The 19,798-nt window shown below is 42.2% G+C and overlaps 2 protein-coding genes across 3 annotated transcripts in view; one reads left to right on the forward strand and one right to left on the reverse strand.

The window, feature by feature from the left end:
• The first annotated feature begins 242 nt into the window (after window positions 1-242).
• Window positions 243-14,273, forward strand: FBXO7 (F-box protein 7). 2 transcript variants are annotated; one of them, XM_083859572.1, is made up of 9 exons: window positions 243-373; window positions 1,686-1,977; window positions 2,935-3,162; window positions 4,488-4,629; window positions 5,094-5,177; window positions 6,251-6,343; window positions 7,179-7,355; window positions 7,990-8,027; window positions 8,437-14,273. In XM_083859572.1, the coding sequence occupies exons 1-9, from the start codon at window positions 252-254 to the stop codon at window positions 8,839-8,841; spliced, it is 1,581 nt and encodes a 526-aa protein (XP_083715698.1). In that variant the 5' UTR covers window positions 243-251; the 3' UTR covers window positions 8,842-14,273. The 2 variants fall into 2 exon arrangements, with proteins under 2 accessions (XP_083715698.1, XP_083715699.1); XM_083859573.1 differs by lacking the exon at window positions 243-373 and adding an exon at window positions 700-731.
• A 203-nt stretch (window positions 14,274-14,476) lies between these two features.
• SYN3 (synapsin III) overlaps window positions 14,477-19,798 on the reverse strand; it is a 205,755-nt gene continuing 200,433 nt past the window's right edge. Inside the window, exons 13-15 of the mRNA XM_083860411.1 lie at window positions 19,195-19,279; window positions 17,453-17,750; window positions 14,477-14,911 (exon numbers count right to left, since the gene is read on the reverse strand). Of these exons, the coding sequence (XP_083716537.1) occupies window positions 14,779-14,911; window positions 17,453-17,750; window positions 19,195-19,279 (516 nt within the window). The 3' untranslated portion in view covers window positions 14,477-14,778. The remainder of the gene's footprint in view (window positions 14,912-17,452; window positions 17,751-19,194; window positions 19,280-19,798) is intronic.

Below are 19,798 nucleotides of genomic sequence, written 5' to 3' on the forward strand. Positions count from 1 at the left end.
GAACGCCCAATCATCGATGGTGGCCGGGCCACAGCGCGGCACGCAGAGACAGCGATCGGGGGCGTGCCGCGAGCCCCGGAGGCGGGGCCGGGCTGAGGCGGTGCCGTGACAACCAAAACAACGGCCCGGCCCGGCCCGGCAGCCTTTGCGCCCGCGCCCCGCCGCCACCTTCCCCTCCGCCGCTGCTCGGCGGGGTCTGCTCGGGGCGCGAGGTGGGTACGGAGACCTTCCTCGGTCCCGCTGCTGCCGTCATGAAGCTCCGCGTACGGCTGCAGAAACGGACGGCGGCCCTGGAGGTGCAGGGGGCGGAGCCAACGCTGGGGGAGCTGCGCGCGCAGCTGCGCCTAGCCCTGCTGCCCGCCTGGGGGTACAGGTAGCGAGCGGAGCGAATCATCGCGAGGGGTGCGGAAGGGGAGGCTATGCCGACCGTGCGCGGCCCGGGCCGGCGGGGCCGTACCACGCGATGCAGAGGGAAGGATCTACCCCAGGCCTCGGGGCCGCCGTGCTGCCCCCTGCGGGGCGGGCGCGGCACTGCTGCGGCGTCACCGCCCGGGCCCGGAGCGCGTCCCGGGCATTGACATCACCCGGCCCGGCCACTTTACCTGGCCCATGGGACCGGCTGTCCGGGCTCCTGGAGGGCATGGGGCGCGGGCTGCTTCCCGGCTGGGTACTGCGGAGCAGCAAAGCAAAACTTCAGGAGCGCTCAGCTGCGAAATGCGGATTGCAGCATGGTCAGAGTTGACTGAGATTTCTGCGCGGCCCTTAAAGTTACAAAATGCTGTAGAGTCTCAGTTTTACACTTCTCTCAGGCTTCCTGGTGAATCTCGGTTTAAGTTTCACAAACCTTTAATCTGTGAAGAACTCAGGGCATCCTCCGTAGGAAAATGAATCACTTTTAAAAGGGGAGCGTTTTCTGATGTTGGCTGAAGGGTTTGTGTCACAAACCTTTAATTAGGTCCGACGTGCTGGTGTTTCGCTGGTGATTCACACAGCAGTGTGGGCAGGAGAAATCTGAAGTTACTGCTTGTCTTGCCGCAGTGGGTGTATTTTATAGCTGCTACTGGGTAGCTGCTTCCCTGCTAACCAGTTTCATTTCTGGTTTTTTTTTTGGCCTGAAGCTTCTTTTCTTCTTACCCTCATTTGCAGCTAGCATTCTATAGGACACCTGCTGCTCATTGAAATTAATGTTTAGCTTGATGAAAAAGCAAGTTGATTGAGTCTTCAACACTATTTATTTTTAAATAAGCCAAGGCAGTAGTTTGTTTAGACCTTCTTTTTCTAGCTGTGATATCTTCTGTTTTAAAGGGCACTTGTGTGCTTTCCTTCATAACTATTTCATGAGCAATTTCTGTAAATGAAGTTTTATTTACGAAGTAGCTGTAACAACTTAAAATGTACTTGATGAGAAACATGGAGGAAATAATTTCCTGTAATATCTTTTCCTGTTATTTCTTTAACATGTGGGTAATTAATAATGGATTAAGCTCCATGGCACAATAATATTGTAATATGCATTGTGCATTTCTAATTGTAGGATCATTAAGGTTGGACAAGATCATCAAGTCCAATCTTTGACCAATCACCACCAGGTCAATTAAACCTAGCACCAGTTGCTATGTTGAGTGTGGCTATCCAAGTGGAGCCAACCATGTTTCCTTAATGTTCTGTTTTAAATTATTTTGCAGTTCTGATACCACGTTTTCAATAACATTGAACGGAAAAGATGCTCTCACAGAGGATCAGAAGACCTTAGCTTCGTATGGGATTGTTTATGGTGATTTGATATGCTTGTTACTGGAAGAGGCAGATGGACAACCCATCCTACTTCCTCCTCCTTCTTTTCCCTCACTTCAGAATGGTCATGAACTGTCCACTTTGACCCCTAACAAAAGTCATGCCAGCAGTCCAAAAGAAGGGCAAAATGAGCCATCTAACAATGAGAAGGCTCAGATGGAAGTTCAAGAGAGTGATGAAAGGGTAAGTACATGAGACTTCCTGTACAGCACAAGACAAAAAAGAAAGTATTCTGTTGTGTCAGTTGCTGTACTATATAGGAGTGAATTTCTTGAGAATATTTGGCTCCTTATACTTATCTAAAAAATGCTCTGTTATTTGAATGGAATTTTGTCTCTAGTCATTGTATATTAGTGTGGCACAGAAGCTAGTTCAGAGAGTCCAAAGTGTTTCAGGTTTACAGGAGTAAATGGTTTTGCTGGAACATGTACTTAAGGAAGTAAGGATTATGTTTCTTTCCTGCCTCAGTGCTGTCTTCTTGAGGATCTGATTCTAGATAGGAGCAGAGACAACAGGCAGTGTCAGAGACAGGCTCTTTTTTCCCCCCCTTTCCTGACCCTTACGTTAGGTAAATATGCTTACAGTTTTCATTCTACGTTTTTAAAAAAATGTGTCTGTGTGTAGTTTTGTCAGTTGATTAATAACATGCCATGATTTAGAAGAAAGGAAGCTACAGTGATGTGACAGTCTTCCTCGGGTGGCAGAAGGTGCACTCCATTGGTTTTATTTTTCTCACTTCTGTTTAAGCTTGTTGTGTTTGTTGGCAGCCCAAGTTACTATTTTGGTTACTTGCCATGCAAATTGGCTAAGTTCCAATATATGGTGATACTCTAGTGTTTAACTTAATCCTGTGTATGTTTCAAAAGTTCTGATGGAGGTTTAATATATTACAATAATTTTGTCTTCATTTAGTATATGTAATAAAATGACAGACCTTTTCATGAAGGGTTTGCATTATAAAGATTAAAAAATCCAAAGGCTATGTATATAATCCCTGTCTCCATCTGGAATGCGAGAAAATGGTGTAATGAATTTATACAACTTGTATGTGAAATCAGGCTGGAATAAGCAGATGTATAATGTTGATGTATATAGAGGTGTAATTTTCTGAACAAAAGTATATTTTGATTTCCTCTGAAGGCAGGATCCAGCCTCGAATTTCCTTCTGGATTAGTTTCAGAGAATGCTGACCTTGAAGAAGGTACAGGTTCCTATCCCTCCGAACCCATGCTGTGCAGTGAAGCTGCTGATGGTGAAATACCCCATTCCTTAGAGATGCTCTACCTTTCTGCTGGGTGTACCACTGCCACTGATGCCTTGATCGTTCTGCTTCATCTTCTCATGATGGAGACAGGCTATGTACCTCAGGTAGGTAGGTGCAGCACCAAACAGAAATTTCTGGGTCGTTGTAGGGAAGCTGTGGAATATACAAGATGCATCTGAGGATCTGCTTCTGCCTTTGTATATGTCAATTGGCTGCAGGGGCTGCTGAAGGATCAGTTTCTCTAATTTCCCTAAACAGAAATGCTTCAGGCTAAAGGCTGGAGCAGCTTATAGGTGTGGAAGAAGAGGCTTGTCCCTGTGTTTCTTTTGGTTCTCAGCCTCACTGGGACTCAGCTGAACCTCCGACTTCTGTCGTATACTATAGAGCATGTGCAGATGTGCTTAGGTTGTAGCACTTTCCCAAAATACTGCTTTAAGTGTCAGTTTCATCTCAATGATATTCTGTCAAGTGGTGCTTAATGAGGCATAGATCTGCCAAAAAACTCTCTCTCATTCCATATTCGCATAAGTGTCAATTTGGTTTTACTAATCTATAGAGGTATCATACTTCAGCACCTATGGCAGTACATTTGTACAATGTATGGGTTCACATTTTCCTTTTACATTTTATGTTTATTAATACATGGTTGATCATGGAGAAAAAGACTTGGTCTCCAGCAGGTGTTTAAATCCTCATCTTTTTTCTTGCAGTGAGGCTGACTAGGCACGTGTGGGTGTCTGGTTGACCAACACCGATTTAATAAATCTTTTAAGTTCATTATATCCACAAAATTTGAAATACTATGTAAAGAATACATTTACCGCTGGGAATAGATTTGTTTATAGCAGTGAACAGGTTTGGAGGTAGGGAAGATGGTTGCCCTGCAGATTTAAGAGGAAAGAAAGAATCTCCTTTTACTTGTTGTTACATTGTATCTGTATCAATATCGCTGATATTCCATCTGAGCCTTTTCATTATGAAATTGACAGCAAACCTGTTAGTTGACTCAGGTTTTCTAACTAACTTCAAACTATGATTCTTAAAGCCCTGTCAGATACTGTAAGTTCACAGAAAAGGTGCAAAACCTTTTTTTTTTTTTTAATGCAGAAAATTAATTATATGCAGGAGTTTTCAGAATGCTGGAATGGATGACAAATGAGGGATGTGTCACAAAGAAATAGGTGTCAGTGCTCACTGTATGTTTGTTCCTATCAGGACAAAAATTACTGAACTTTACTTAGATTTGCTGTTACTTTTGGGGAAAATATAATCATACATATTCGTAATCACTGTGTCATTAGGACTGACCCGAGAGTTGAATTGCAAGCATCATTCTGCCATTTCTGAACTTCTAATCCTTTTCTCCCCCCTCAGCATTGGTACATTGCAAAAGTATGACAGTGTGTTTGTTATCTCTTTACATTTGTAGGGGATAGAAGCCAAGGTAGTCTCTATGCCAGATAAATGGAGAGGGAATGGTGTTTATAAGCTGCAGTACATACATCCCCTTTGTGGAGAAGGTTCTGCTGGTTTGACTTGTGTGCCTCTAGGAGATCTTATTGCTATTAATGGTAAGTCAGTCAAGTCTTCATCCTGGATGCACATTCCTAAGTATCACCATTGTTTAGGAAGAGAAAACTTAAGTGTGCTTTTGTGTGTTTTGAACTGCACCTTTATTACTTAGGTTGCTGAGGTGCAAGAGGTGCCACTCCTGATGCTGAATACTCTTGGCATGTCCAGTCTCTGTTAACTGTTTCTTTCCCTCTTCTTGTAATGGATTAATCCTTAGGAGATTCAGCTGGCCTTTTCATTGCAATATTGTAGAAATATGTTCGTTGTCTCATTTCATATGAACTTTGGTACACATTGCCAGACATGAAGGAAGTAGATTTGCTTTAGCTACAATGTTTTGGCTCCTTTTATGTTTTTTTGCAAGACTTACAACTTCCAGACTATGTATTACTTCAGTAATGAAGTGGGTTTTTTTGTCTCTGTGTTTTAAATTTTGAAATGTCTTTCTGTCTTATATTTGTAGCAACATTGAAAATCAATGAAGAGATTAAAAGTGTTAAGAGAATCCAGCTATTGCCATCATCCTTTGTTTGCTTTCGGGACCCAGGTATGCCTGAAGTATGATCTCATAGTAGTAAACTGAAAAGTAAAGAAGGGGCACAGTGGGTAAGAAAATGCTTTAGTAGAGCACCAAATTATTACAGAATAGCAAAGAAGAATAAAAACGTGGTTACCGTTTAGGTTAGTGGTAAAAGGAATTCAGGGTGTAGCCATTTACTCACATTTTATTGTTAGCACAAATTGTATTTCTTGGATTAACAATATAAGGAAAGAACCTTACAAATCTCAGTTTATGCTTTGGCTCATATGGCTGTTATTTATGAGGTTCTAGGCATGTGTGTGAATCTCTGGGGCAGTGCTGGGTGATAGCCCCTTTCTGCCTGGCAGCTCAGGACTTCAGAGGCTGGTACACTCTTGTGGTGGCACTGTAGTTGTTAAATTATTTTTGTCAGAAAACATGCACTGACCACATAGGTTTCTCCAGAGTGCCAGAATTAGAGGGAAAACTAAGGCAAGGGAGGAGAGAAGGGCAGATCCATGTGGATCCTTGTGAGCACAGACCTGACCATCCTTATATTCTCTGAAGGATATAAGTTGCTTTATTGGCAGTCCAGGCTGACTCAGTTTCCTATGTTCTATGTAGTCCCAGATGTACAAGTCTAATTGAAAGGCTGTAGAAGAATTCAGTGGTGAAATGTGTCCACTATAACAGTAAAGTCTTCTTGTTCCTCCTTCTTCAGAGAACAGAATGTAAGAATACTTCTGTCAGAGAAATGAAGGTTGCAGGCTTTTAGAACATAGATGTATGTTAGACAGGAGCTTTGAAATTTAACAAAGGAGGCTCTGACAGCTTGAGAGTCAGTTTGTTTCCAGAGAACTCGAGTCTTTCCCTTAACTGTGCCTTTTAAGGCCAAAGGGAAAGCTTAGCCCAATCATGGGACTGGTTTCTTGTTTACCAATGGCTGACTTGTTGTAGGATAATTATACTCTAGCTGCAGAGCTGCTCACATCAAGATCACAAGCGGATTAAAGTTGTGCTAATAAGTAATCTGTAATTTTTATATAATTTTTGCATTATAACTTCTTGAAGTTAAGCTTTTCTCCTTTCTTCTTTGATAGAGAAGGTTGCAGGTGTTTACAAAGACCTTCAGAAATTATCTCGTCTCTTTAAAGACCAGCTTGTTTACTCTCTCCTGGCTGCTGCCCGACAAGGTGAGAGAAAATATTTACAATTAGAGATGGTACTTAATTTTTGAGGATGGAAGGAAGAGAGTCAATCTAAAGCCTTGAAGGAAGAGTGTTAGAAACAGCTGTTCAGTGATTGGCATATAAACAGTAAGCATAAAGTAAAATATAGATGCTAAAGAAATCATACTAATCTTTGCAACTCAGAAAATGATAATATAATTCTGGTTTTAATTTTTTATTGTTCTAGTCTCACTTCAGAGATGGAAATGGAGTGTCTATTTTCCATACATAATGATGAGAAAATCCTACCATGATAATTTTGTAGCAGTAGTTCTGTAGGTTTGATCTATTTCTTTGTCAAAACAGAAAAATTTATTTAGCATCATGTTTGGAAGTCTAACCTCAGGAATGATCTTGTTAGGAGCTGGTCGTTGGGGGCTTGGAAAGGATGGTAGGAAGTAACCCAGGCTGGTGTTTGTGAAGCAGTAGGAAGCCAGGCTTTCTCTGCATAGTTACTGCCATAAAAGGTCTCAGGTTTGTGTTCTGAAGACAATGGAATTCCCTCTAGACTCAATGTGTGAAGATTTTAGGTGAAGCATGTGCTCTGTATTTGTATTTTTTGCAGGCTCATGAAATTGGGCAGGTGGCTGTTTTGCAAGGAGTCACAGCAGTTGCTCAGAAAAGTGATGTAACTCAGGCATCAAATGGAGAGGATGTAAGAGAAAGATTATAATGTTCTGTCATTAGTGCATCACAACAATGTTCTTTCTTTCTTTTAGGGTCTTTAGAGATAGAAACACTACCTAAGTGATGTCGAGATTACTCTATTTTTTCTGAACTTTCTTTCTCCTTTCTGTAGCTTTGAACTTGCCAGATGTGTTTGGGTTAGTGGTCCTTCCTCTTGAGCTCAAGCTTCGGATTTTCAGACTTCTGGATGTCCGTTCCCTCATCTCTCTTTCCGCTGTTTGCCGTGATCTCTACACAGCTTCCAATGACCAGCTTCTCTGGAGGTTTATGTATCTGCGGGATTTCCGAGGTAATGTCAAGGCACATCCTTTTTGAATTACATTCTCATGTTTACAGTGGGATTAGTTCTGACAGGTTTTGATGAGAGTTTCCTCAGGCAATCAATAATGATATTGAAACACTGTGACTAAATGCAGTTGTTTATGATACTAATCAGTACAGTTGGTCAGGTGTGATTTAGGTGGATGCAGAGTTTTCTGCCGAGGAATATGGTTGGTAATCTTCTGAGCCACTACTGGTGCTCTGCATGGATCTTCCCATCATGTGGTGCAGGCTTTCCTTCTTTTCATCTGGTTTTTTTTGCTACCTTAATGTATTGGCTACTGCAGATATTAGGAACTGGAGGGAAGATATATTCCTGCTTCAATTTCTCACAAGAGAGTTGAAGAAGAAATAAAGGTAATCAAGGGAAGTGCTGTCAGAAAACAAAGGAAGAGACAATGTTTTTGGGATTTCTCTATTTAGTGACCTTTGCAGATGAAATGGGTGTGCAAGTACCTCACCTATCAAATGGACCCTTTAGAAAAAGATGTATTGACCACAAGCGTTTTTTGTATCCTGATTATTCTTTGAATTCTGATAAACTGCAGCTATCTGTGGCACAAGATCTGTTGCTTTTCTGAATTCTTTGCTTCTCTTTGTAGATCCTATTGCAAGGCCTCGTGACACAGACTGGAAAGAAGTAGGTGGCTTTTTTATATAATCTCTCTGAGGTCAGTCTTAGTTTGAGAAATAAATGTAGACTTTGGGAGGCAGTAACTTTGAGTTAAAGTTTAGCTTAAAAGTGTGGTGTTCTGTATATGCATGTTGGTCAGACTAGTGAAAAGGAGCATCAGCAAGTTACATGGTGCATGCTCAGCCTCAGGGTTAGAGATCTTCCAACGGTGCTGTGTGTGGTCTTTGGCAGGCAGGGGAATTGCTCCTCTGGGTTTTCAGACTGGTGAGAAGCATTCTTTGAGAAGTGCTGTAAAACTGAATACCGTTGCTGAAGCTGGAGTACTTAGAGAGCTTTAAAATGCCTTTTTTTTTTCTTTTTTTTTTCTTTTTTTTTTCTTTTATTTTCTTTTTTTTTTCTTTTTTTCTGTCTGCAGCTATACAAGAAAAAGTTGAAACAGAAGAAGGAGGCCCTGAGATGGAGGCACATGATGCTTCTGCCCCCTATACCTCATCCAATCCCCTTTCATCCCAACACATTCTATCCTAATCCCTTTCCACCCAACCCATTCCCATCAAATCCAATCTATCCCCCAATGATCATTGGGGGAGAATATGATGAGAGACCAACACTTCCTTACGTTGGAGACCCAATTAACTCACTCATTCCTGGCCAAGGAGAAGCACCAGGTCAATTTCCTCCATTCAGACCACATTTTGACCCAATTGGCTCCCTGCCTGGAGCAAACCCTACACTTCCAGGACGAGTTGGTCCCAGTGACAGGTTTCCACCTCGACCCAGCCGGGGCCGCCCCATGGACATTCGCCGTGCATTCATTTGATTGCTGCTTTTTCTTGCAGAGAGTTTTGTAGTTGCTGAGCTTGCTTTCTAACTGCAGGAGATTGCAAATACCAGGCACTAACATCTGCCTTCAGATTGTGTCAAGAACATGCCTGCATGGTGATGTCCCATCCGCAGAGGCTGGGTTTGTTTTGTGCTCTGGTAGTGCTGTACCACCTGGCACTTAAGGTCTGTTCCTCAAAGAGCTACGACTTAGAGCAATTTGTTCTGCTGCCCTCCTTCCCCTTGCCCTTAATCGTCTGTGAAGTGCTACTTAGAGACCAGAATACCAGCCAAATTCTTACTGCATCAGATAAAGAGCACTTTAAATACGAACCCTCTAGTTGTCTGTCTTATTTGGAGAGTTTTACTGAATTGCCAGGATGAAAGGTTTTGTTTAAAATTTACCTGGCTAATTAATAATCTTTATTAATAAAAAAGTTGCCACACAGGACAGGATACTGCTGCTGTTATGGGAGATGTGTATTCATGGAATTTTTTAAAGGTGTTGTTTCCTTTTTCCTTTAATATTTTATTAGGTAAAACGCATTTTATATTGTTATTTAATGCACAAAGAATACAGCAAAGGGATTTTCTTTACAATGAAAATAATAGAACACAAAGTAATTCATTTTACAAACAATTGAGTAAAGTCATGCTACAGTGCAACTCAGAAGTCTAAGCAGAAGCAGGGCAATTTTAGAAAGAATCAGCAGCAAAACTTTTGACTTTTTCCTTGACGTTGCAAATAAGGATCTGTAGTACGTGACTGCATTTACTGTGTTTGAACTAAAAGTGTTGTGAAATGCATCTTTTCTCTCTATCTGATGTACTTAAAGAATTAAATAGGCTGACCTGATTGCAGTGGAAATGAGATCACAACAACATGAGAAGCAGAATCAATTCTGACTTCAGTAGATTCCATTTAATTCTATTACTTAAGTATCAGATGATACCTTGCCAAAAGGAAATGTGTCATAGCACATTATGAGCGCCTTTCAAGTGTTGTCTTATTAACTAATGAGCAGCTAACAAGACCACTGTTAAAAGTTTCCTGATAAGACCTGCAAGGTGATGCTGGAGCTCAAATAAAGGAAGACTGGAATGACTAAACTTTGCTAGAACTTTTAATTTCTTATGTATTTTTTAAGATGATTTATCTCAGTGTTTCTATAAATGTGAATGGTACTAACAACTGTTGTGACAACTGATATTATTTTCTAAAACTTTTTGGAAATTCCAGCTGTGGAAATGGAATGACATTTCCTGTTAAATACAAGCAATTTAATCAATAATACTTATGTGCTTTTTCAGGTGAAATTTCAGTGGTTCATCTTGTTTTGTATAAAATCAGCTGACTTCAGAAAGGTCAGGGAGTTTTGCCAGTGGAAGTAAAATACAGTATTTTGCTGTCAAAAGTTGTATTGCTTCTTTCTTCCTTTTCTAATTCACAGAGATAGTTTTCCTTCATTACCAAGACTTTTAACATAACTTTTTTTTAAACTTAACTTTTAACATTTGCCATTTGCCATCAGTGGTTGAATTGTCTTGTTCCAAAAGCATTTTCACCAGTGAAATGTATAGTCAGATCTCTTAGAGTTTGCAGAAATTTGTTATATTCCTGACTATTCTTTATATTCAACTGACTATAAAGGAAAAGGGCAGTCTGCCCTGTATTGGTCTTGCGCCATTTTGTCCTTGTGATGAGTGCTTCAGCAATGGATAAATAATACTCAGATAAAGTTAGAGAGCTTCGACTGATAAAATAATTTGTAACTTACACTTTTCCTTTTTTTCCAAGCTATTTCTGGGAACAATGATCACATAATCCATGCGAGAAGTTAACTTTGTGGTGCCAGTGGTACTTGCATTGCCAATGCCTTGATGACAGTCACATGGTTTGCCCTGCTGGCAAGCCGTGTGCTGCTCTGGAATTGGGCCCTCTTTGCCATGAAGACAGCCGTGAAGTCATACTTGTGCCAGGCTGATGCCAGAGGTTCAGATTATCCTGGATTTTGTCATTGAAATGTTTTTGAACTAATGAACTCAGCCCTTTTACACATACCCCTCTAAGTGACCTGAAGATATTCCTTCCCTTTTTCTGTTGTCCCTCACATTCTAGTAGAGGTGTTGTGAACCAAAGATTAGGAGACCTGACTTAGCTGGAACTGTAAAGTTCCTTAAAGAGGAGTTCCTGTTATTTATAAAACAGGGTATAAAGGGAATATCTCAGTACCAACAGTATAAAATTAAAAGACAAAATAGAGGAAGTACTTGAAAGCTAGCTGCTTGTGTTGTTTATTTGCCAGCTCCTAAGTCAAGTGTGTGTGTCATTGCTGTTGCAAAGAAATCACAAAAGATGAAATGTCTTAAGTTGAGCATTCCTTACCTGTACCACTCATCAGTATCTAGCACTGTAAAGGTTGCTACTGAGTCACTTGGAAATTAGGAACTATTACCCTTCACTTTTCTGTGTATTGTGTTATCTTAGTAATGAAACTTTAAGCCAACCAGATGAAGCAACTGAGCCATGCACAAGGTGCAAAGTCTTATGTACCTGCTTGTGATGAGTGGAAGACTGTAAAATACCATTGCGATTACAAGTAGGACTGCTGTTCTGGACCTTAGCTTGCCTGGGAATGTGTGTTCCATTCCTCTTGAAATACCACACCTGGCTATGACAAGAAAGTCGAGGCGTTCTTCAGTTTGTAGCTAAACAGCAAAATGTAAACTAATTTTCTAGGTGTGAATGTCGTTGGGTGTCATAGCTGTGTCCCAGATACTTCTTGGGCTGGACCCAAACACAAACCTACTCATGTTTCCTGGCTTCCATGTGAAGAAAATGGAAGCAAATAGACAAAAGAAGCTTTGACCAGGTACTCAGTTTTCACATCTGTGGGAGAAAGATCTCAAGGTGTGCTGTGGGGCTTCTGTGCCCTGTGATTTAAATGTAGCTTCTCTTCACGAGTTTTTTCTATTGTTTTCTTACTGCCCTTGCTGTTATATTTAGGTACCTAAATGCCTCTTGGGTATACCTTAGTTTCCCATTCAAATAAAAGGAAAATACCCCTCTTTTTCTAGAGTGTAGGGATTTTGGAGTAGAAAGCCAGCATCAAAGGCAATAACTTGAAGATGGGGATGATGCATTTGTGAATCTCCTGCTAGCCACATCTAGTATGTGAACATCATGGCTGTAGACTGGAAGTGCACTGTTGGGACAGTTACAGGACACAACAGATTTTCATCATTCCAACTTTGGAAATCAATTCAGTGGTTTAAAGCATTTCTGTGAATAGAACCGAAGGTGCTTTTTCAGGAACTATGGACTAACTGAATTAAGCTGAAAGTGCCTGTTGTTTGTTGCAACTTAAAGCCAAGTGGTGAGATGTGATTCTGTTTCCTTGTCCCTTGAAAGGTGACAGCTGGAAGCTGTAGACAAATTAAGAGATTGAGTCACTGCTGGGTATCAAAGCTAGTGCTATCCTGTTCCTGTGGTCTGTCAGAGGATAGCCCTGCTGTGTTCAAATGCAGCCTCAGCAAATGACCGAGCTGTTGCACTTTCAGTGATGAACTCCTGTCGATTTATGGGGCCATGCTGTACTAGTCACCATTCCTTTTTTGTTTATGTTCTGTTGGTGAGGGAATCATGGGGTTTCAGGGGATAAAGCAATTGAGGATTCTTGCAGTAAACTTGCATTTCTGTCTCTGCATCTCTGGTGACCATTTAGTAGGGAAAGGCATAAACCATGCTGAGGGATGTGTTACACAAGGAAATACTCTCCTACTAGGGTTCTTTTACCTTTTCTCCACATAGTGATGCCTGTTAATCTGCTTCTCTTGCCAGTGGGACACTGCTTGCTCAAGGCCATTTCTCACTCTTTTATTGCTCCTGAAGACTGCAAAACAGCAGAGACTGGTTTGTTTTTTACTTTTTTCAGATGATGACATATATTTATGGTGCTACATTGTAAACTGCTTATCAAACCCTGAAGGACAGCACAGAACCGAGGAAAACAAAACAAAATAGAAGACAAACCATCAGAGAAAAACGTGGTTCTGTAATACTGAACTTGAGGTATAAATCATTGATCCAGATGAGTCTCTTGAGGGACTTCCAATCTGGAAAAACTATGCTGTTACTTGCCATTATATGTGCAAAGGCCTGCTCAGGGGTGGGTCATACAAGGTCCAGATGACTTCATTGGATTTAGATGTTCATTACAGGTGCTATGCAGGATGGATTTCCTTGTTTGGCTTTATTCCCACCAGTGAATCGTAAGACCCAAGATGGCAAATGCAGCTGTTGCTTTTGCTGCTTTGGCAATCTCCTTGTATAAGGGAGAGCAAAGATCTGGGCCATTGCCTCAAATATTTTTTAACTTACTGACCTTCCTGGGCATTCCTAAGTATCATCATGGTGAAGTTGCCAAGGGAAGCACAAAGCCAAGTCTAGCCTCAAAACTGCGTGTTGAGGAGGGCTGAGGGCTGGCACCTGCATTAGGTGTGTTCCAAACAGACCTCCCAGGGTGCAAGGGGTAGGCTCTCTGGTATAAGCATAGATTTACTCAGGGTGAGCTTTTTCAATCATGAACACAGTTTTCGTGGGGCTTGTCCTGTCCCAGCTCCCGTGTATGTGCACAGACACAGCTTCATTCAGTGTTGCAGGCTTAGAGAGAAAGCACACCAGCAAAGATCCATCTCTGTCTTCTCTGGAAGAATAATTCTTGGGAGTGGTCAAGCAGAAATAATACTGATTGTTACCTGCTTGGGACAATCTCATATATGCCCTCCTGTGGCTTGGTGTCTCAGGAAGGACCCAGGTCATCTTATCTGTGAAGTATAATTTTCCAGTTCTGTTGCAAGTTTGTCACCTTGTGTTCATTTTGCACTCACCCCAGCAAAGTCAGTGGGAATTCAAGGCGGGAGACAGGATTTCACTCCATCTCTCTGTCCATTCAGTATTATGGAACTCTCAGCACACAACTATGTGCACTTCATCAGCTCTGCTAATAATTAAGCATGTTCCTGAGGGACATACACAGCCAGATATGACCAAGTCACCAAAGTACTGGGAGTTAGCTGGATTTTGTCTGGAATTTGTGTAAACTGTGAATGTGAACTCAGATGTTTTCAGGGGCAGGGGAAGAAGTTGTTTTGTGTGTGGAAGACCCATTTCTCTAGGTTATTTTTGAACTAAGGCTACAGGGTTAGAACATGACATTTTTCTCTCAGAACTTGGGAATCATACACAGGGGACATAAATGCCAGGCATGAAACAGAGATGTTTTATCTGCTATGAGCAGAGTGATCTGGAACAAAGCAGCAGTCCATCTGGCTGACCTGCTTGTGTGATCTTTGGTGCTTACTGATGTCTGGTACTGTATTTATCTTGAACATAGTTTTGTTCTGAAAAGTGACCTTTCATGAAGTTGGTATAATTAAATTTCACAGTTCACTGGATGCTCAAGCATGCTCACTTTGTCAGTCAATGGATAGTTATTCTTGACTCTGCACATGTGTTTCTGAAAGAAGCCTATTTTTTTTTAACTTGACCTTAACAAGAATTCAGTAATTGGAAGTTAACAATTGTATTAACTATATACAAATAAAAAAAACCCCCCAGTTTGCACTGTCATAACTGTGTTGACTCCACAGGGGTTAGCAAGAGTAAAATTTGCTTTACAACTCAATCATTTGAACAGATGTCATTCTGATTATGCACAAAACCCAATGAAATAGTGACACTTCTATACAGTCACTTTTCAAACCGTTATTAAAATATTTTCTTTGTATTAAAACAACTATAGTTTTCTAAATTCCTTATACTCAGGTGTTACTTGTAAATCTCTGGGTTCATTGAGTGTATTCCAGGATGACATCAGGTATGACATAATGTAGAGTGAGGGCTGACAAAAACACAAATCCAGCTGCAGGACTGTTAATCAGAAAACAGGCTAGCAAATGATTTCCTCAGGTTGCGGATGGTCTCAGCTTTTGCTTCATCTTCAGTGGCATTTCCTCGCTGAGATGACTCAGATACACTGAAGCTGTTTGTCAGGGATTGTGATTTGCTGAAAAGGAAAACAGAGTTCAGTCTCAGCAGGAGAAGGTGAGAATTCAAAGCTGGTTACTCATGCTTTGTGTTTCATCGCACAGACAAATGCAAGGATAAAAGGAGAGGTTGGCATGGAAAATATCCATGTGCTAAGACATCCAGGAATGGGGAAGGTGGGACAGAATGGGGCATGGGCAAGTGGCTCAGTCCAAACTGGTAAGTGTTGATGGAAACATCTGACTAGAAGTATGCAATTGCCATTTGGTGAAGCTGTTGTGAGAAATCCTTGTAGTTTCACTCCTAATACAGAAGAATGGATTATTATTAGGGGTAACATGTCTCTCATCAGCCTTACCAGGAATGATGGTCTTGGCCTTTCAGCTGTGAGAGCACCAGAGGCTGAGTAAGTTGGTATCCAGATCCCCTGCAATGTGTGCTGTTTCCTGCCCTCCCCAGCCTGTCTGATGTCACCCCTGCATTTTTTGCTTTCAAGTGTTTGAGTCTTTGCAGCAGCTTTCTCACGCTGCTTCACATAAATAATATTGTATTCTCAAAATTTATCAGTATGTTTTGGATGGTTGTTCTCTGAGAGGAGAACTTGACTGATGGTCACATTGACCAATGGAGTCAGGAGGTTGTAACCTCCTTGGGCCAATCTTGGCCCTCTGTACAAAATGTATATAAGCTACTGGAGTCAGATAATAAAGAGCCTTCCATGTTTGACCCTGCTGCTGCTGCTTGCTGTCCTCTGTGAGGGTCCACACCACGTCGCAACGTGTTGCCCCTCTAAGAGCAGGAGTAACAGTCTGCACTGACTGTCATCTCTCTAATGCAGGTCTTGGGGTTGACTGCACTGCTCCTTCTGGCTGTGTATCTGCTAGTGGTCAAGTTCAGATCAGGACTTTGCTTTTGAAGTAAATGTCCCAATTTTTTCTGCTACCGTGCTTAGTTTCTTCTGATCAGTAATAGGTATCCATCACAAAACCAGACTGGAAAAAGTATCTGAAATATGTATAGTGATTGCATCCTTAGCACCAACATTTTGATCCTTAAGTACACATTTTTTAGTTTGCCTTGATAATGTAAACATGATCACTGAAAGCCTGTTCTAGAACATCAATCCCCTGTTTCAGGTTTATGTTTTCTTTTTGACCGGAGATTCCAGGCTGGTGGTTTGAGTGGATCTTTTTCTGCCCTCTGCTCTCTCTGACCTCTGAAGGCTTTAGGTCTGAGTCTGGGCTTAGCACGAGAATGAAGTGGAGTCTCAAGGTCTTGGTTTTCTTGGTTTCTCGTGTTGTTTATTAATTCTTATCTTACAAGTTCTTTGTGTCTGGCCAAGATGTTCACAGCAGCTCGGACACGAGGTGACTCCCCCCGTGATGGGAGGTCACTCTACTTTTATTCGGACAACTACGTACTTATTATTTACAATTTCATACCAATGCCTAGTAACTATACTAGAAGGGTCATCTCTGCTTTGACCCCGTCATACCAAACTACCTTGTGCCCACATCACTGCAGAAGATGGATGTCAAGGGAGAAGGAGAAGAACTCAGGGTTTCACCCTAATTCCTCCATCTTGTCCCCTTGCACCTACGTTCTAAAAACCCAAAACTACAAAACTTTCTACCTGGTGATAAACTACACAACTATCTTTCACACATTTGTGACTTGTAATTCTTCTCCGTGTTGGATGATTTTCACATGGACTGAAATCAAAGACTGTGTCTTCCTGAGCTCTGTGCCAGGCAAACTCCTGCACAGACTCCAGACCCTCGTTCTCGAATCCCAGGCCTCTCTACTAAGGTTTGTGACTTTCCCAGGGCCCCCAGAGGGATGCCCTGGACTCCGACACTCTGCTTCTCAGAAATTGTCTTCTTATTCCTAGCCTATGTTTTGTGCTGGCCTGTTCATACCAATCTGCTTGTGTTAACTTCTTGTCCGCATCAGACAAGGTGGTCAGGTTTTTTTGGTCGTTTTTCCTGCCATGGTGCCAGCTAGATATTCTCCACAAAGGGTGACAGCAAAAGCTGCTTCCAAAGATCCACAATAGTTCAGCAGTGTGCTCTGCTCCAGAAAAGTGCTTTCCCATACAGTCACTGTCTGGAATTTTACGTACAGGGATAGCGCCACTTTCACTTCCCTGTCCCCCCTGCCTTTTTGCTACCAAATGCAAAAAGAACATCTGTGGCTCCTGCATTTAGGAAATAGTGAAGGAGTACGTCCTGTTGAGCTTTCTGGCCAATATTGTGCTGTTTGCAGCCTGTAAGGAGTATACACCCTGCTGGGAAGGCAGTGGCTGTGTTGATATGGCCACAGTAGAGCGCACGATTAACAGTGAGCACATGAACAAGAAGAAGAGTGTAAAATCTTAGTGATATCAAATACAACAGGATACACATTAACCTCTGAAGTTACTCACAGTTGGGCAGGCCTTTCTCCCTGGGTTCTGCTACCTGACAACACGTGATTCGTTCTCCATGTCAGCTCAGGGTATTTTTTGGACAGCCTTATTCTAATATCTACAGACACTAGCAGTTTTTCAGAGCTTACTTACTTCAGGTGTGGGTGTGGGGTTGTTTGCTGCTTGGACACTTCTGTGGGGCTCAGCTGGCTGGGAGCCCAGCCTTGGGCTGGAGGCCTAGGCTGCTGTGGAGGGAATGCTCCTGCTTTGGAGGCCTGGACTGGAGAGGCCCCAGTTGCTGATCGGACTTGCTGTGGAGATCCAGGTGACCTTTGCTGCTGAGGGGAAGTGGACTGGGGACTCTGGGGCTGCTGTCCTTGAGGAGACAGCCGCTGCTGTGGGGGGGCACTTGTTCGTGGAGGCTGAGATCCTTGTGGCTGGCGTGGTCCACCTGAAAGGAAATGCATGTGGTGGGTAATGAGCACAGAACATCTCTATGGAAGGATGGGTTTACTAACAGGAGAGACTCTTCAGAGTAGCTTCATGGAGAAGAATATGGCAAATCCTCTTTTATAGACCTGAAATTGGTGTCATGCCCTCCTCTCAACAATTGTCCATTTCTCTATCTTCTTCAGCACTAAAAAGTCCCTCCACTCTCTCCAAAGGGAGTCACTTCAACCTGTCTTGCCCCTCATGTATCTGGTTTTTCTTATCCATGGTGAGCCCTTCCTGCTTGGGGAAGGAAGAGTCACGGGAGAACCAGCTCTGTGGGAAATGTAAGCTGACCCTGATGGTTTGGGTCAAGCAGTCTCTTCACGGGCCCAGCAGTTTGATGTGAGACATTCCATCTTATCACTATCCATACCTCTGCTCCAGAACCATCACCAGGTGCCTCCAGTTGCTTTAGTAGCAGACCCTCAGAAATTAAGAGGATGTGGAAAACAATTGGACATGATGTGAGAAATTGCTGGACATGACAGATAATACTGTGAGAACCTGACAAAACTTGCAGGTAGCGTTGTGAGGTCTGGTTGGATTTTACAGGTGGTCAGATGGGTTATGTGAGAAAAAGTTTTACAGAGAATTGGAGTACTGGAGACAGATGGGGAGTAGTATCCTGCAAGGTCAACAGCTCATATCAGTAATAGTATGTAATGCCAAGATGACATAGATGTGTTTGGTATCAGAAATGCTAAATTTTGGATGCAGCAAAACTGTGACCAATGAGGAAAAGATAATTAAAGGAGGGTGTTAATTTGCTAGAAGGTTGAAATGGAAGGAAGAAGGGAAGGTGCCAAAAATGAGGGTCTAACCAGTTATGTGAATTGAGTGGTTGGTGTGATCTGGCTACCCATAGGGCAGCCCTGTGCTTCACTCCCTCAGTGTACATCAGGACAATAAGCCAAATCTGTTGTTGTGACCAAGCCACATAAGTCAAATCTGCTTCTGCTGTCAGGAGGAGCTGGGGATGTGCTTTTGCTGAGATGGGAACTGAACAGATGGATCAAGGATCATGGCATTGCAACATTGATGTCTGTTCCAAGCCTGACAACACTAGCATCTTCTCATCACTTCTCAACATTTGTAGGTGCACAGCTTTGTGCAAACACAATATACTCTGTGCCCAGAATCCTGCTCCAGTGCCAGTTCAAGTGGCCTTGTTTTGCTAAGCCAAGTCCTACCAGTGATGTCAACTGGATCTATATCACATTTTCATCCCACTTTCTGAACTGCTGTGGAATATGACAGTATCTGCTTTAATAGTACACTGAATTTGCTGCCTGCTTGGCAATGAACTGGAAAATTAGTGAAACCTTTATCCTGATACCTTTTATTTAGAAGGCGAACTGATAGGACTCAGAGTCATCACTGTCATGAGAATCAGAGAACTGTACCTTGTGGAGGAGGCCGTGGTTGTGACAGCTGTCCAAGTGGAGGTCCAGTCTGAGATTTCATTGACACAGGCTGAACTTGTGGAGGCTAGAGGGAAAAAAGCCAATCCAGTTAACGCAGAGTCCCCAAAGAGAAGCCCTGAGGTAATACAGGAACTGTAGAGTCATGAATTTTTCCTTAAATACACATTCACACACATGCAGCATCTGGCTGGTAAAATCTCATGGGACTAAGACGGAGAGGTGAGTAAGAAAGAACATAGAAGTTGTTTGCTCACAGGGAATAACAATGAAGTTACAATTTAGAATGTTTTTTAGGCAATCAGGAATTACCAAATGTATCTGGCCCGAGGGATTCTCTTAGTCCCATCTCCCATTTTGGACAGTTGCCAGCACCAGATGTTCTGAAGGAAGGAGGGATGAACCATGGAAATGTCTGTGGAGTAATCATTTCTGTAACCTTAGGAGTCTCCTCTTGATTGCTAATAAGCATGGGCCAGCTTCAGCCCTGAAACATGAAGCTTTTTATCTGCTCCACAAAATCTTTGCAACAGGTCCAGATATTTTGTTTTGATATTTACATCCAGACCCTTTGAGTCTTGCTCAA

The sequence above is a fragment of the Zosterops lateralis genome (assembly GCF_965231275.1).
Source record: "Zosterops lateralis genome assembly, chromosome: 4".
In the NCBI taxonomy this organism is placed as follows: Eukaryota; Metazoa; Chordata; class Aves; order Passeriformes; family Zosteropidae; genus Zosterops; species Zosterops lateralis.